General features: G+C 39.0%; 1 protein-coding gene across 1 annotated transcript in view; it reads left to right on the top strand.

The window, feature by feature from the left end:
- Window positions 1-17,067, top strand: part of LOC126298148 (Down syndrome cell adhesion molecule-like protein Dscam2) — a 560,143-nt gene that overhangs the window by 362,458 nt on the left and 180,618 nt on the right. Inside the window, exons 15-17 of the mRNA XM_049989461.1 lie at window positions 4,620-4,751; window positions 4,850-5,153; window positions 6,338-6,519. Coding sequence (XP_049845418.1) covers window positions 4,620-4,751; window positions 4,850-5,153; window positions 6,338-6,519 — 618 coding nt within the window. The remainder of the gene's footprint in view (window positions 1-4,619; window positions 4,752-4,849; window positions 5,154-6,337; window positions 6,520-17,067) is intronic.

The raw sequence follows: 17,067 nt of genomic DNA, 5'->3' as shown, positions 1-17,067 counted from the left end.
GGGACACTCCTTATGAGGTCTGAACTGCATGTAGTGTGTTTTTTAAAAGTTTAGTGACAAAGAATTGGCTCAGGAACCAGTGATTAATGTCCACAAATATTTTATTAGCTGATCTTTCTAAAAGTGCACTTGATTTGCTATTTATTAGAATATTTGTATAATCAGTAAACAAAACAAACTTGGCATCTGGTAATGTTAGTGATGGAAGGTCATTATATACCCAAGAAAATGTAAAGGCCCTAACATGCAACCTTGTGGGACCCGACATGTAATTAGTTCCCAGTTGAATAATTCCTGGTAGGTTAATACATGTCTTTTTCCTAACAACACCCTTTGTTTCCTGCCAGAGATATAAGATTTGAACCATTTTGGAGCATTTCCTGTTACACCATAATATTCTAATTTACTTAAAAGGATATTGTGATTTACAGTCACATCCCTCACAAAATATACCAGTTGCCTGAATTTTTTGTCTGATGAATTAAGTACATTTTCACTGTAAGTGTAGATAGCCTTCTCAATATCAGAACCCTTTAGAAATCTGAACTGCGACTTTGACAGTATGTTATTTGTGATAAGATGGTTATAAAGCTGATTTTACATTACCTTTTCTAAAAATTTTGAGAATGCTGGCAAAAGTGAAATTGGATGGAAATTTGATGCCATTTCTTTATCTACCTTCTTAAACAGTGGGTTAACTTCAGCATATTTCAACCATTCAGGAAATATTCCACAGATAAACGAGTGGTTACACAGATAGCTTAATATGTTGATTAAACCAAAATCATATTCTTTAATTAACTTTGTTGATATTTCATCATACCCACTACATGTATTTGATTTTGAAGATTTTTTGATGGACATTACTTCTGCTGCAGAAGTGAGGGTCAAATTCATATTATGGAAGTTACTTGAAATGTCTGGTCTGAGGTATCCCATGGCAGCATCTACAGAACCTGACAACCTCATTAACAGTAACAGTAACATTTATAAAATGTGTGTTAAAAAGTTGTGCAACAATATACACATCTGTTACCAATGTATCATTTACTCTTAATGCTATTTGCCCCTCTGCAGGCCGGATGCTGTGGCCGAGCTGTTCTAGGCGCCTCATTCCAGAACTGCACTGCTGTTCGGCCACAGGTTCGAATCTTGCCTTGGGCATGGATGTGCGTGTGGTCCTTAGGTTAGTTAGGTTTAAGTTGTTCTAAACCTAGGGGACTGATGACCTCAGATGTTAAGTCCCATAGTGCTTAGAGGCCGAGCCCCTCTTCATGTCTGCTTCTACTGGTCTCCTCTTTCACCATAGCCCATATTGTCTTTATTTTGTTATCTGATATGACTATCTTCTCCTTGTAATATATTTGCTTTGATATCCATATTACAGTCTTTAATATTTTGCAGTATTTCTTGTAATGTTCTATGGCATCAAAATCAGAATTGTTTCGGATTGACACATACAGTATTCTTTTTGTTTTATGAGATACTTCTGTTCCTTGAGTAATCCATGGCTTCTTTGTAGACTTTGCTCTAACCTTGGTTAGTTTTGGGGGAAACAGTGTTCAGATAAGGTAAGCACTTTTTTAGCAAAAGTGTTATATTTTTCATTCATGCCATGAGCACTGTAAATATCACTCCAGGGAATGCCTCTGAGGAGTGTCCTAAAGTAATCAATTTTGGGCTTATTGATTACCCTCTTGAGTTCAGATTTAACAGATTTTATATCCTGTTCAGTATTAACATTTAACAGAAGGAACGGCATGTCATGGTCTGAGAGCCCATTGACTATTGGTTTTGTAACATAATTTTTGTTCATTGGACTTTTCTATAAAGATATTAACAATGGCTCTTTGTGAGCAATTGGCTACCCTAGTGGGAACTTAACAGTCAGAATTAAGTTGAATGATATTGTTACTAACTCAAATAAGTTCTTATTGGGAGAGTCTTTAAGGAAATCTAGATTGAAGTCACCAGAAACCACTATTTCTTTGTTTCTGGTTGTTAAATGGGCCAGTACAGCTTCAAGGTGGTTTATGAACAGATTAAAGTTACCTGCAGGTCCTCAGTATACACTTTATATTATGAAGAACTTTTTGTGAAATTCTACTTGTGTTGCACATGATTTCATATGCTGTTCTAGGCAAAATTTATGAATGTCTGTGTTCTTAAATTTATGACAGTTCCTGATGTATGTGGCAGCTACTCATTTCTCCATTTCTGCTCTACAGAAGTGAGATGCTAACCTAAATCCTGTAACACTCAAAAGTTCTATACCAGTGGTCACATGATGTTCAGAGAGGCAGATTATGTCAGCTGGGTTTGAGTAATCTCATGAATCTATGCAGATATTTAATTCATTAATTTTAGTTCTCTGTCCTCGAATATTTTGATGCAATAATGATAGCTCACATTTTACTCTGACTGAGTTAAAATTGGGTTCTGCTGATTGTTGAAAATTCTTAACCAACAGCTGTTTATGCTGATGTAATAAACAAGAATTATGTTTTTTTGGTTTCTTTCTCAAACTGAAGGTTTGTCTCAATCTTTTAAAACTTGTTTTCTAAATGTCCTTCCTGTCCTAAAAAAGGTCTTTTTTGAGCCCTATAACCACTGGTATTTTATCACTCATGACATTGCCTCCCCCTTTAACTTTCCTGCTACTTTCCCAGCCAGTTTACCCTTCCCTTTCTTGTTGAGGTGAAGGCTATACCTAGTATAATCCCACCTACTGAGAGAATCAACAGGAACCACACTAATGTGCGACCTTGCACCCGATGTAAGCAGCCATGCCAACTCCAAATTAAGTCCCCCGATAGAAGAGTTGTAATGAGGTCGATCATAATGCCCAAGAACAGATACAAACTCAACACTAGTATGCTTTGATGCTGATGTAATCTTTGCCATGTCACACACTATACCTTCCCAGGATCTCTGTCAGTAGTATTACCTTGCCCACCCACTATAACCACAGTGTCTTCCTTAGTGAAATCTTTGTAAAGTGGTTCTAAATCCTCTGTCACCCGTTCCAGTCCAGCACTAGGTGTAAAGAAATTGGTGACCTGGTATTTTGATCCTAGTTAATCCTGCAATAGGTGGTCAACACCTCTTCCATAGGAACTACCTAACAATAACACTTTCTTTCTCTTTACTGATTTCCCTACATCCTTACTTTTCAATTTTCTGCTGAAAGTTTGTTGTGCCCTGTCTACACCTGCCACTGCTTGAGACTCACCAGCTTCTAACTGAAGCAACAGGTGAAATCTGTTTTCCACATTCACCTTGAAGCTATCAAAAATTTCTAGACCTGTTCCTCCTGTTGCCTGTTGCCATTTCCTATCTCTCTTTGCACTTGTCTTTTCTTAACCTGTCAAGACCTCCCCTAGCCTTGTCTAACTCAGCCTGAAGGGTGGCAATTTACCACTCCTGTTCTTGTATCTTCCTATCTCTACAACATATCTTACAAAACCACTGATAAGCCCCATTTACTTCCCCTACTCCCATGGCACTACAGTCACCCACATGGAAACAGCTACAGCACCCATCACACAAAGGCCCCAATCTAGTAATTCTATGGTAAGTCAAGCACTTTTCACTCAGTCCACTATTGGTTAACTTTTGATAAGCCTCATTAATAGTTTGTAGGCAAACATCAGCATACTGCTACAATAGTTTACTGTTGTATATCTATGAGCAGTAAGACCCTAACCACACAGTTCATAATCTTTCAAATAAACTGAACAGACACTGTCATTGTTTTAACACATGGCGTAATGGTGTTACACTTATTTCACAGTTAAGTTGATGCAGTGTTGTTGACATAACCAATACAGCTTCCTAGTCTGAAAATTGGTAGTGGACTGACTGTCCTGGGACCAAAAATTGGGCCATTATATATCATCACGATAATAGGTACTGAAACTATACATTGTTTGATGTTAAATTTACAGAAATTACAATTATAACACCACTCATTCAATTAACTGAATATATCAAAAAATTCCTTCTTTTTAACAATTTCTTCCACTATGAGGGTTAAGCCTAATTATTTGTTTAAATCATAAAATTAACAGATATAGTTATACAAACAATACCTTTGACATACCTGGTAATTACTTTGGAATCAAGTGAGGGCTGGCTTTGCTATCATATATTTGAATAAAGGCAAATAGATACTTTAAGAATACCAGCAGTTGTTCCTCCAAAGGTTTATAATTAGTACAGAATTTATATTTGTTTGTAAGTCAACAATAGAATTTAAGTTATGGAACATTTAATGATTTCACCCTATAATGAAAGATATTAACTAGGAATAGTCAAAATGAATTAGAAAATCAATTACATACATAAAACTAAACACCAAACTAGATCTGGTGCTATATTCTTTACAATTGAGGGCCAACCTTTCTCTTTTATGAAAATACAGATCACCTGATCCACAAATCAAAGAGGCCACATCATTTAATGATTGAATTGTCTGATGATGATGATTATGATGTTAATAGTAATTAGTTAAAATGAAAAAATGAATTTAAGGAGGCAGATGGCAAAACAAGAGAGAAAGTAACAACATCCTAGCTTGCTTTGTCACAAGTTGCTGTATAATTCTTTTATATTCACAGACTTACCATCTCAACCTACTAATGTCCATGTACTAGGACAAGATAGCAGGAAAATCAGCATTGCATGGAATCCACCAGATGATGGCAACAGTCCAATAACTCGATATGTGCTGCAATACAATCCAACTCAAGGTGAGGTCATATTCTAGCCACTATTGTGTCACTAAAGAGGTAGTTTGTGTATGTCATATGCACTTACATTTGAACTTCTTTTGCTTTCCATTTTTCAGTTTCATGGCAAGGTCCATCTCAAGAAATGACTGTTGATGGCAAACAGAACAGTGCTGTGGTGTCTCAGTTGCACCCAGCAACACTCTACAGCATTCGTGTGGTTGCTGAGAACAATCTTGGCCCTGGTGCCCCAAGCCAAGAAATGCTGGCACGCACTGAGGAAGAGGCTCCTACAGCACCACCACGCCATGTAACTATTGATGCTGTAAGCTCCACACAGCTCATGCTTACTTGGGATGCACCTCCAGAGGATCACCTGAATGGCATGCTGCTTGGACATTATGTTGGTTTCCGCCAAATAGGGTGAGATTCATTACACCTGTCTCAAGTGCAAGAAGGCCAATAGTACTATTGTTACTGAATCTGCAAGTGATAAGTGAGAATATGGAATGAAAGGAAGTGAACACATATTTTCCATTGCAAGTGAATCAATATTCAGGCTTTCACTCACTTACAGTGTGTTACAAAAATAAACATTTCTCTGTAGTGGGTATTGCATGGAAAAAAAAATTAAGACATGGACACAAATGCCAAATAGCCAAATTATATTGTAATAACATGGGATATTTAGTGGATGCAAAGAAGATAATGGCAAACAGTCATAAGTTTGACAAATCTGAACAGAAAGATACTCAAACAGCCCGGGTTCCCGGATTCAATTCCCCATGGAGTCAGGGATTTTCTCTGCCTTGTGATGACTGGGTGTTGTGTGATGTCCTTAGGTTAGTCAGGTTTAAGTAGTTCTAAGTTCTAGGGGACTTATGACGATAGATGTTGAGTCCCATAGTGCTCAGAGCCATTTGAACCATTTTGTACTCAAACAAACATGATGTCGATCAGCTCACAAAAACATGCATAATGACAAATTCACTTTTGACCTACTTTGTGTTTGTTGATGAACATCAAGGTGGAAAATGACTGTGGCTTAAAAAATGAATCTAGAATCCAAAATGCAAAAATTTGCTGACATACATATGGAATTTCAAGAACTCATTGTACTGATAACTCTGTGAATGTGTGTCAACATGTATAGGCTTCTTTCTATGGATTCTAAACAAAATTTTAATGACAGCTTATACAGAGCCTAAGTAGAGAGTTTTACTACACTCTGTCCATGAATCAATTTGGAAAAACCTTAACTTTTTCAGTAAACAGTGCCTTGTGTGTTGTAATTTACAGTAATTTACAGCGAATATATAGGTTTGAGTTAAGTATTTCTTCCTCTTGGGTTTCTATAAAATTTTGCTGGGACGACACAAAAGTTCAAAACAAAAAATAAAAAGAGATTTAGAGAGTTATGTATCATGTTTTCTCATATATGTAAAAAATGTATAGTCCTATGAATTTCTTCCTTCATTCCTGTGCTCATGTTTTGGTATCCTACTTTGTGCAAACACTCTGTATTTCTTAATCATGGTGATTTAGGAATATTATCTGCAGCTGCAATTTTGTTGCTAAAACAGATATATTCATTGTTCTAATTTCAGAGAATCTGAAGGAAAGGTACACTACAACTATACAACAGTACCATGGAAAGGATATGGGAAAGAAGAGTACCATCTAGAATCATTAAAGAAGTATAGCAAATATGGTGTTGTTGTCCAAGCTTTTAATAGCCGAGGACCAGGACCACTTTCAGAAGAAGTTGTGGCTCAGACTCTGGAAGATGGTGAGTGACAATGTCTATCATTTTTCAATTTTGTTAGGGAGTTATATTTTTGGTATTGCAATATCGACAAGATTTCATGATTAATTCATTTGCAGTCTGTATACATCCTGGTACATGGATCTCCTGCAATCACTGTGTTTCAGAGAGCACTGAGGTTTGATTTTGCATAACTGTATTTCACTTGTAATTTCCTGGTTTGTTTGAAAATTATTTAATTAAAATGTCAATGTGGCTCTGAGCACTCATCAGTGTTGCTTTAGAAACAACATCATGAATCTGAACATTGATTTTAAGTTTCTCATAAATATGAAACTACTTATTATGAAATCATGATAATCTTACAGCAAGTTAAAATCAGTAATTTTATGCAAAAGGACAAAATTTTAGCTCCTCATCTCTGCCCACATGCATATATGCATGGATAAAAGGAAGTCTGGAACAAAGATTAGAGTTTACTATTTCAAAACGTTGAAGTCATTATAATTGGTACATGTGCTTGTTTGGGCTTAACGAGATTAAAATTGGCCATGGGGTAATCAAAAGACACATCATACATTGATTTGAAATGATTTTGGCAAAATCATGGAAAACCTAGTTCTTGTTAGCCAGACGGGGGTTTGAAATTCACTCTTTCCAAATGTTGGCTTCCACTTAATAGGTCAGGGGCCATTTACATACAGGAGGCTGCTACATGGGTAGCAGTGGATGTGTCGAGTGAACTGGATGGTTTTTCTAGATTAGAGGGTCTGGGAAAACTGGAGAAATGCTGCAGGTCAAACACAGAATGGCAATAGATCTAGGAACATTTAGTGTTATAGCTGCAAATTTTCGTAGCTGTGTTAGTATTTGACAGTTGTAGCATCGCGCTTTAGTGTTTACTTGGTAGATTCTTATTTAAATTGCGTGTGAGTTTCATATAGGAGTTGCAATTTCGAGTTTTAGTTACTAACTCAGCAGATTGTAGCGCAGTCGTTAGGCATTTGTACAGGTTAGTTGATACATTCTTTGCGTGTTTCGCTTGCGTTATCTAGGCACGGACTCGTGTTTCAGTAACTATTGTTCAACACCTATTAGAATGGACAGGGACTGCGATTGCTGTGTTCGGATGAGGGCTGACTTGGCATCCCTTCGCTTAGAGCTGCAATTGGCGCTGACTTCGGTCGCGCAGCTTGAGGCTGTTGCCAATGGGCACCACTGTGGGGAGCCGGACTTGGGTATCACGGGGATGTCAACCTCGTCCCGTCTGTCCCCAGATCGGTCTGCCGCTGTGATAGCCCCGGTTGCTGCCCGCAGTGGGGCTGAGCCCTCGCCTGTGGTTGATTGGGAGGTCGTTCCAAGGCGTGGCAGGCAGCGAAAGGCGTCCCCGGAGGCTGATCAGAAAGCCTCCCCGGTGCATCTGACAAACCGGTTTCAGGCACTGTCTCTGGCTGAGCCAGATGCAGCTGCCTGCCCTGTTTCAGAGGATCATTCTCAGCCTTCAAGGTCCGGGCAATCGCAGAGGGTGGGCTTACTGGTAGTTGGGAGCTCCAATGTTAGGTGCGTAATGGGGCCCCTTACGGATATGGCAGCTAAGGAGGGGAAGAAATCCAGTGTGCACTCCATTTGCATTCCAGGAGGAGTCATTCCTGATGTGAAAAGGGTCCTTCCGGATGCCATGAAGAGCACAGGGTGCAGCCAGCTGCAGGTGATGGCACATGTTGGCACTAATGACGTTTGTCGCTTTGGATCTGAGGAAATTCTCTCTGGATTCCTGTGGCTATCTGATTTGGTGAAGGCTGCCGGTCTTGCTTACGAGATGAAGGCAGAGCTCACCATCTGCAGCATCATTGACAGAACCGACTGCGGACCTTTGGTGCAGAGCTGGGTGGAGGGTCTGAATAAGAGTCTCAGATGGTTTTGCGACCATATTGGCTGCAGATTCCTTGACTTGCGCCATAGGGTGGTGGGGTTTCGGGTTCCGCTGAATAGGTCAGGAGTTCACTACACTCAGCTGGTGGCTACACGGGTAGCGGAGGCTGTGTGGCTTGGACCGGGCGGTTTTTTAGGTTAGAAGGCCTCGGGAAAGTGCGGGATGGGCTGCAATGTCAAAGGGTGCTTGGCAATTACAGGACGTGCTTGGATCAAGGAACAGTCAGAATTATAGTTGTAAATTGTTGTAGTTGCGCTGGAAAAGTCCCTGAGCTTCAAGCGCTAATAGAAAGCACAGAATCTGATATCGTTATAGGTACAGAAAGCTGGCTAAAGCCTGAAATAAGTTTCTGCAGAAATTTTTACGAAGTCTCAGACGGTGTTCAGGAAAGATAGATTAGGCAGAATTGGTGGTGGAGTGTTTGTGTCTGTCAGTAGTGGTTTATCTTGTAGTGAAGTCGAAGTAGATACTCCGAGTGAATTGGTGTGGGTGGAGGTTATACTTAACAGCCGAATTAAGTTAATAATTGGCTCCTTCTACCGACCCGCAGACTCCGATGATACAGTTGCGGAACAGTTCAGAGAAAGTTTGAGTCTCGTAACAAATAAATACCCCACTCATACGATTATAGTTGGTGGGGACTTCAACCTACCCTCGGTATGTTGGCAAAAATACTTGTTCAAAACCAGTGGTAGGCAGAAAACGTCTTCCGAGATTGTCCTTAGGACAATTTTCTCCGAAAATTATTTCGAGCAGTTAGTCCAGGAACCCACGCGAATTGTAAATGGTTGTGAAAACACACTTGACCTCTTAGCCACAAACAATCCAGAGCTGATAGAGAGCATCATGACTGATACAGGGATTAGTGATCACAAGGTCATTGTAGCTAGGCTCAATACCGTTTCTTCCAAATCCATCAGAAACAAACGAAAAAAATTATTTTTAAAAAAACAGGAAAAAGTGTCACTAGAAACGTTCCTAAAAGACAATTTCCATTCCTTCCAAACTGACTATGCAAATGTAGACGAGATGTGGCTCAAATTCAAGGATATAGTAGCAACAGCAATTGAGATATTCATACCTCATAAACTGGTAAGAGATGGAACGGATCCCCCGTGGTACACAAAAAAGGTTGCAGAGGCAATGGCAAATGCATGCGAAGTTCAGAAGAACGCGAAATCCCGAAGATGGGCTAAAATTTACAGACGCACGAAATTTGGCACGTACTTCGATGCGAGAGGCCTTTAATAGGTTCCACAACGAAACATTGTCTCGAAATTTGGTAGAAAATCCGAAGAAATTCTGGTCGTATGTAAAGTACACAAGCGGCAAGACACAGTCAATACCTTCGCTGTGCAGTGCCGATAGTACTGTTATCGACGACTGTGCCGCTAAAGCGGAGTTATTGAACACAGTTTTCCGAAATTCCTTCACCAGGGAAGACGAATGGAATATTCCAGAATTTGAAACACGAACAATTGCTAGCATGAGTTTCTTAGAAGTAGATACCTTAGGGGTTGCGAAGCAACTCAAATCGCTTGATACGGGCAAGTCTTCAGGTCCATATTGTATACCGATTAGGTTCCTTTCAGATTACGCTGATACTATAGCTCCCTACTTAGCACTCATATACAACCTCTCGCTCACCAATAGATCTGTACCTACAGATTGGAAAATTGCGCAGGTCGCACCAATGTTCAAGAAGGGTAGTAGGAGAAATCCATTTAACTACAGACCCATATCATTGACGTCGGTTTGCAGTAGGGTTTTGGAGCATATACTGTATTCAAACATTATGAATCACCTCGAAGGGAACGATCTATTGACACGTAATCAGCATGGCTTCAGAAAACATCGCTCTTGTGCAACGCAGCTAGCTCTTTATTCGCACGAATTAATGGCCGCTATCGACAGGGGATCTCAAGTTGATTCCGTATTTCTAGATTTCCGGAAAGCTTTTGACACCGTTCCTCACAGGCGACTTCTAATCAAGCTGCGGAGCTATGGGGTATCGTCTCAGTTGTGCGACTGGATTCGTGATTTCCTGTCAGGAAGGTCGCAGTTCGTAGTAATAGACGGCAAATCATCGAGTAAAACTGAAGTGATATCAGGTGTTCCCCAGGAAAGCGTCCTGGGACCTCTGCTGTTCCTGATCTATATAAATGACCTGGGTGACAATCTGAGCAGTTCTCTTAGATTGTTCGCAGATGATGCTGTAATTTACCATCTAGTAAGGTCATCCGAAGACCAGTATCAGTTGCAAAGCGGTTTAGAAAAGATTGCTGTATGGTGTGTCAGGTGGCAGTTGACGCTAAATAACGAAAAGTGTGAGATGATCCACATGAGTTCCAAAAGAAATCCGTTGGAATTCGATTACTCGATAAATAGTACAATTCTCAAGGCTGTCAATTCAATTAAGTACCTGGGTGTTAAAATTACGAACAACTTCAGTTGGAAGGACCACATAGATAATATTGTCGGGAAGGCGAGCCAAAGTTTGCGTTTCATTGGCAGGACACTTAGAAGATGCAACAAGTCCACAAAAGAGACAGCTTACACTACACTCGTTCGTCCTCTGTTAGAATATTGCTGCGCGGTGTGGGATCCTTACCAGGTGGGATTGACGGAGGACATCGAAAGGGTGCAAAAAAGGGGAGCTCGTTTTGTATTATCGCGTTATAGGGGAGAGAGTGTGGCAGATATGATACACGAGTTGGGATGGAAGTCATTACAGCATAGACGTTTTTCGTCGCGGCGAGACCTTTTTACGAAATTTCAGTCACCAACTTTCTCTTCCGAATGCGAAAATATTTTGTTGAGCCCAACCTACATAGGTAGGAATGATCATCAAAATAAAATAAGAGAAATCAGAGCTCGAACAGAAAGGTTTAGGTGTTCGTTTTTCCCGCTCGCTGTTCGGGAGTGGAATAGTAGAGAGATAGTATGATTGTGGTTCGATGAACCCTCTGCCAAGCACTTAAATGTGAATTGCAGAGTAGTCATGTAGATGTAGATGTAGGAAAGAACCAGCACTCCAGGCACTAATAGAAAGCACTGAAGGTCAAATTGTTATAGGCACTGAAAGCTGGATGAAACTGAAGATAAATGCACTAATTTTTTTTTACAGAGGTCCTAATGGGATTCAGGAAATGTAGATTAAATACAGTTTGTGATGTATAGTTTGTTGCTGTTAGAAGTAGTTTGTCCTGTAATGAAACTGAAGCAGATAGTTTCTGAAAGCTTGTATGGTTAGAGGCTGTGACTGACTACTGGAATAAATTAGTAATTGGTTCCTTTTACCAAACCACTGGTTTAGATGATACAGTTGCTGAAAGGTTCAAAGAAAATGTAAGTCTCATTTTGAATAGGTACTCCATTTATGCAATTAGAGTTGGTGCTTACTTCAGTCTGTCCTCAGTATGTTGGAGGAAATACTTGTTTAAAGTTGGTGGTAGACATAAAACATTGTCCATATCTGTACTAAATGCTTTCTCTGGAGCTTATTTCAAGCAACTACATCAGGAGCCCTCTTGTAGCGTAAGTGGTTGCAGAAATTTATGTGACCTTTTAGCAACAAATAATCCACAGTGAATAATGAACATCATGGTAGATATAAGGATTTATCAACAAAATATTGTTGTAGTGAGACTGAATATCATAACATCCTAATGCACCAAAATTAATTGCAAGGTATATCCATCAAAAATAGCATAAAAAATTCACTTACCACCTTCCTAAGATGCAGTATCCACTCCTTCCAAACTAACCATGTAAGTACACAAAATATGTGACACACATTCAAGGAAATACTATTAATGGAGAGATTTATGCCAAATGAATTAATAAGAGATGGAACTGATGCCCCATGCTGTACAAAGCAAGTGAGAGCGGTGTTGCAGATGCAACAGAAACAACATGCCTAATTTAAAAGAACACAAAATCCGCAAGATAGGCAATGTTTTACTGAAGCTCAAAATTTAGCATAGACTTCAATTGAGATGCTTTTAGTAACATCCCCAATGAACCTCTCACTCGAAATCTTACAGAAAATCCAAAGAAATGCTAGTCATATGTAAATTACACAAGTGGCAAGACATGATCAATACCTTCACTGCACAGTATCAGTAGGAATATTACAAAAGACAGCACCACTAAAGCAGAGTTACTAAACATGGTTCTCCTAAATTTCTTCACCAAAGAACATGAAGTAAATATTCCAGAATTTGCATCAAGTACAGCAACAGACATGAGAAATGTAGAAGTTGCTATTGTCAGTGTAGCAGAATAACTTAAATCACTTAATAAAGCAAGACTTCTGGTCCAGATTGTATACAAGTTAGGTCCATTTCAGAGTATGCTAATACAATAGCTCCATACTTAGTAGACATATAAAACCCTCATATAACAAAATATCCATACCTAAAGTGTGGAAATTGCACAGGCCACACCAATATTCAAGAATGGAAATAGGAGTAATCCATTCAGTTGTAGGCCCATATCACTGACACTGATTTGAAGTAGGATTTTGGGGGCATATACTATGTTCAAACATTATGAAATACCTCAAAGAAGGTGATCTATTGACACAGTCAGCATGGATACAGAAAATATCATTCTTGTGAAACAAAACTTACTGTTTATTCACACCAAATAATGAGTGCTATTAACAGAGGATCTCAAATTGTTTCCATGTTTTTAGCTTTCCAAAAGCCTTGTGACTCCATTCCTTGCACATGGCCTCTAATCAGAGCACATGCAAATCGAGTATCATGTCAGTTGTGCAATTGGATTCATGATTTCATGCCTGAAATGTTACAGTTCACAGTAATAGTGGAAAGTCATTGAGTGAAACAGAAGCTGTATCTGGCATCTGCAAAGGGCCTCTGCTCTTTCTCTGTTATATAAATGATTTAGAAGACTGTCTGAGCAACCCTCTTAGACTGTTTGCAGATGATACTGTCATTTACCATTTAGTGAAGTTATCAGAACATCAAAATCAATTGTAAAATTATTTCAAGAAGATATTTGTATGTACAGAAAGTGGCAATTGACTCTATACAATGAAAAGTGTGAGGCCATACACATGAGTACTAAAAGGACTCCATCAAATCTCATTTGCATGATAAATTATACACATCTAAAGGCTGTTGATTTAACTAAATACATAGGGATTACAGTTATCAACAACTTAAATTGGTATGATCGTATAGAAAGTGTTTTTGGGAAGGTGAACCAAAGACTATGTTTTCTTGGCAGAACACAGCTCATTTTGGGTTATTTCTTAATATGGGAGACAGTGTCATGGATATGATACATGAGTTGGGATGGCAATCATTAAAACAAAGTGAAAACATTGTGAGGAGATCTTTTCATGAAATTTTGATCACCAACTTTCTCCTCCAAATACAAAAATATTTTATTGGTGCTCACCTACATAGGGAGAAATGATCATCATCATAAAATACAAGAAATCAGAGCTCACACAGAAAGATTGAAGTGTTCATTTTTCGTGAAAGCTACTCTGTAATGGAACAGCACAGAAATAGTTTGAAGGTGGTCTGATAATCCATCTGCCAGGCACTGAAAATTGGAAAGTAGTCATATAGGTGTATATGTAGATACTGCTGTAGATGTTAGTTCATTTCATTAACTGCCATGCAATCTGTCTTGGTCTTACTTATGTTTCAAGAGTGACTGTAAAACCACTATAGGAACAGAAAATATTATCATCTTAAAGAAATGAAAGAAGTGTGCGTGCAAGCATTCTCCTGCTGGAAGACAATGTAGAAACAATAATGGCATTTGCCGGATGATGTTATCAATGAATCCTATGCTATTCTTTGTTTCCCCCACAAACCTGTTCTCCTGGTTGCCATGAAGAGCACAGGGTGCAGTCAACTGCATATAGTTGCTCACATCGTTACCAGTGATGTATGTCACTTTGGATCAGAAGAGATACTCTCTGGTTTCGAGTAGCTAACAGAAGTAGTTAAGGCTGCCAGCCTTGTTTGCAGGATGAAAGCAGAGTTGACCGTTTGCAGCGTAGTCACCAGGACCTATTGTGGACCTCTGGTACAGAGTCAAGTGGAGGGTCTGATTCAGAGGCTCAGGCAGTTCTGTGACTGTGTAGGCTGCCAATTCCTCGACTTTCACCAGAGGGTGGTTGGGTTTCGGGTCCCACTTAATAGGTTAGGTGTCCACTATATGCAGGAGGTGGCTACACAGGTTGCAGGGGCTGTGTGGCATGGATTGGGCAGTTTTTTAGGTTAGAGGGTCTCAGGAAAATGCAAGACGGGCTCCAGTCACAAAGGGTGCAGGCTGAACACAGGAAGAATGTAGACCATTCGTATAACAGATGTAAATTGTCGTACCTGTGTTGGGAAAGTACCAGAGCTCCAAGCACTAATAGAAAGCACTGATGGTCAAATCGTTAAAGGCACTGAAAGATGGCTAAAACCAGAGATAAACTCAGTCAAAAGTTTTGCAAAGAATCTAACGGTGTTCTGAAAGGATAGGCTAAACGCGGTTGGCAGTGGTGTGTTTATTGCTGTTAGAAGTAGTTCATCTTGTCGCAAAATTGAAGTAGATAGTTCCTTTGAGTTAGTATGGGCAGAGGTCACTGTTGGCAACCGGAATAAAATAATAATACTATCTCTTTACTGACCTCCCATTTCAGATGATACAGTTGTTGAAAGGTTCAAAGAAAACTTGAGTTTGATTTCAAACACATACCTGATGCATACTGTAATAGTTGTTGGTGACTTTAATTAGCCCTCGATATGTTGGTGAAAATACATGTTTAATTCTAGAGGTACACATAAAATATCATCCGAAATTGTGCTAAATGCTTTCTCTGAAAATTATTTCGAGCATTTAATTCATGAGCCCACGCAAATAGTAAATGTTTGTGAAAACACACTTGACCTCTTAGCAACAAATAATCCTGAGATAATAACGTGCATCAAAACTGATACAGGGATTAGTGAACACATGGTTGTCATAGCGAGATTGAATATTGTAATCCCAAAATCCTTCAAAAATAAGCGAAAAATATACCTATTCACAAAAGCAGATAAAAATTCATTTGACGCCTTCCTGAGAGACAATCTCCACTCATTCCAAATTAATAACATAAGTGTAGACCAGATGTGGCTTGAATTCAAAGAAATACTATTGGCATCAGTTGAGAGATTTATACCAAATAAATTGACAAACAATGGAGCTGATCGTCCTTGGTAGAAAAAACAGGTTAGAACACTAATGCAAAAACAACGAAACAAACATGCCAAATTTAAACAGACGCAAAATCCTCGAGATTGGCAATCTGTAAGAGAAGCTCAAAATTTATTGTAGACTCAATGCAAGATTCTTATAACAGTATCCACAATGAAATTTTGTCTCAAAACCTGGCAGAAAATCGAAAGAAATTCTAGTCGTATGTGAAGTATGTTAGCGGCAAAAAACAATCAATGCCGTCTCTGCATGATAGCAATGAAGATACTATTGAAGACAGTGCTGCCAAAGCAGAGTTACTGAACACAGCCTTCTGAAATGCCTTCACAAAAGAAAACGAATTAAATATTCCAGGACTGGAATCGAGAACAGGTGCCAGCATGAGTAATGTAGAACTAAATATCCTCAGAGTAGTGAAGCAGCTTAAATCCCTTAATAAAAGCAAGTCTTCTGGTCCAGACTGTATACAAATTAGGTTCCTTTTGGAGTATGCTGATGCATTAGCTGCATACTTAACAATCATATACAACCATTCGCTCGACAAAAGATCCATACCCAAAGACTAGAAAGTTGCACAGGTCACACCAATATTCAAGAAAGGTAGTAAGAGTAATCCACTAAATTACAGGCCCATACCATTAACGTTGATATGCAGCAGGATTTTGGAACATACATTGTGTTCAAACATTATGAATTACTTCGAAGTAAACTGTCTATTGACACACAGTCATCACGGGTTTAGAAAACATCATTCCTGTGAAACACAACTAGCTCTTTATTCACATGAAGTGTTGAGTGCTACTGAAAAGGGATTTCAGATCAATTCCATATTTTTGTATTTCTGGAAGGCTTTTGACACTGTACCACACAAGTGCCTTGTAGTGAAATTGTGTGCATATGGAATATCATCTCACTTATGTGAATGCATTTGTGTCTTCCTGTCAGAGAGGTCACAGTTCGTAGTAATTGACAGTAAGTCTTCGAGTAAAACAGAGTGATTTCTGGTGTTCCCCAAGGTAGTGTTATAGGTCCTTTGCTGTTCCTTATCTATATAAACGATTTGGGAGACAATCTGAGCAGCCATCTTAGGTTGTTTGCAGATGATGCTGTCGTTTATCAACTAATAAAATCATCAGAAGATCAAAACAAATTGCAAAACAATTTAGAAAAATATCTGAATGGTGCCAAAATTGGCAGTTGACCCTTAAATAATGAAAAGTGTGATGTCATCCACATGAGTGCTAAAAGGAATTCATTAAACTTTGGTTACACGATAAATCAGTCTAATCTAAATGCCATAAATTCAACTAAATATTTAGGTATTACAATTACGAACAACTTAAATTGGAAGGAGCACATTGAAAATGTTGTGGGGAAGGCTAACCAAAGACTGCGTTTTATTGGCA

This window comes from Schistocerca gregaria, chromosome X (assembly GCF_023897955.1).
Source record: "Schistocerca gregaria isolate iqSchGreg1 chromosome X, iqSchGreg1.2, whole genome shotgun sequence".
Taxonomy (NCBI): Eukaryota; Metazoa; Arthropoda; class Insecta; order Orthoptera; family Acrididae; genus Schistocerca; species Schistocerca gregaria.
This window is presented reverse-complemented; position numbering and strand designations above follow the sequence as displayed.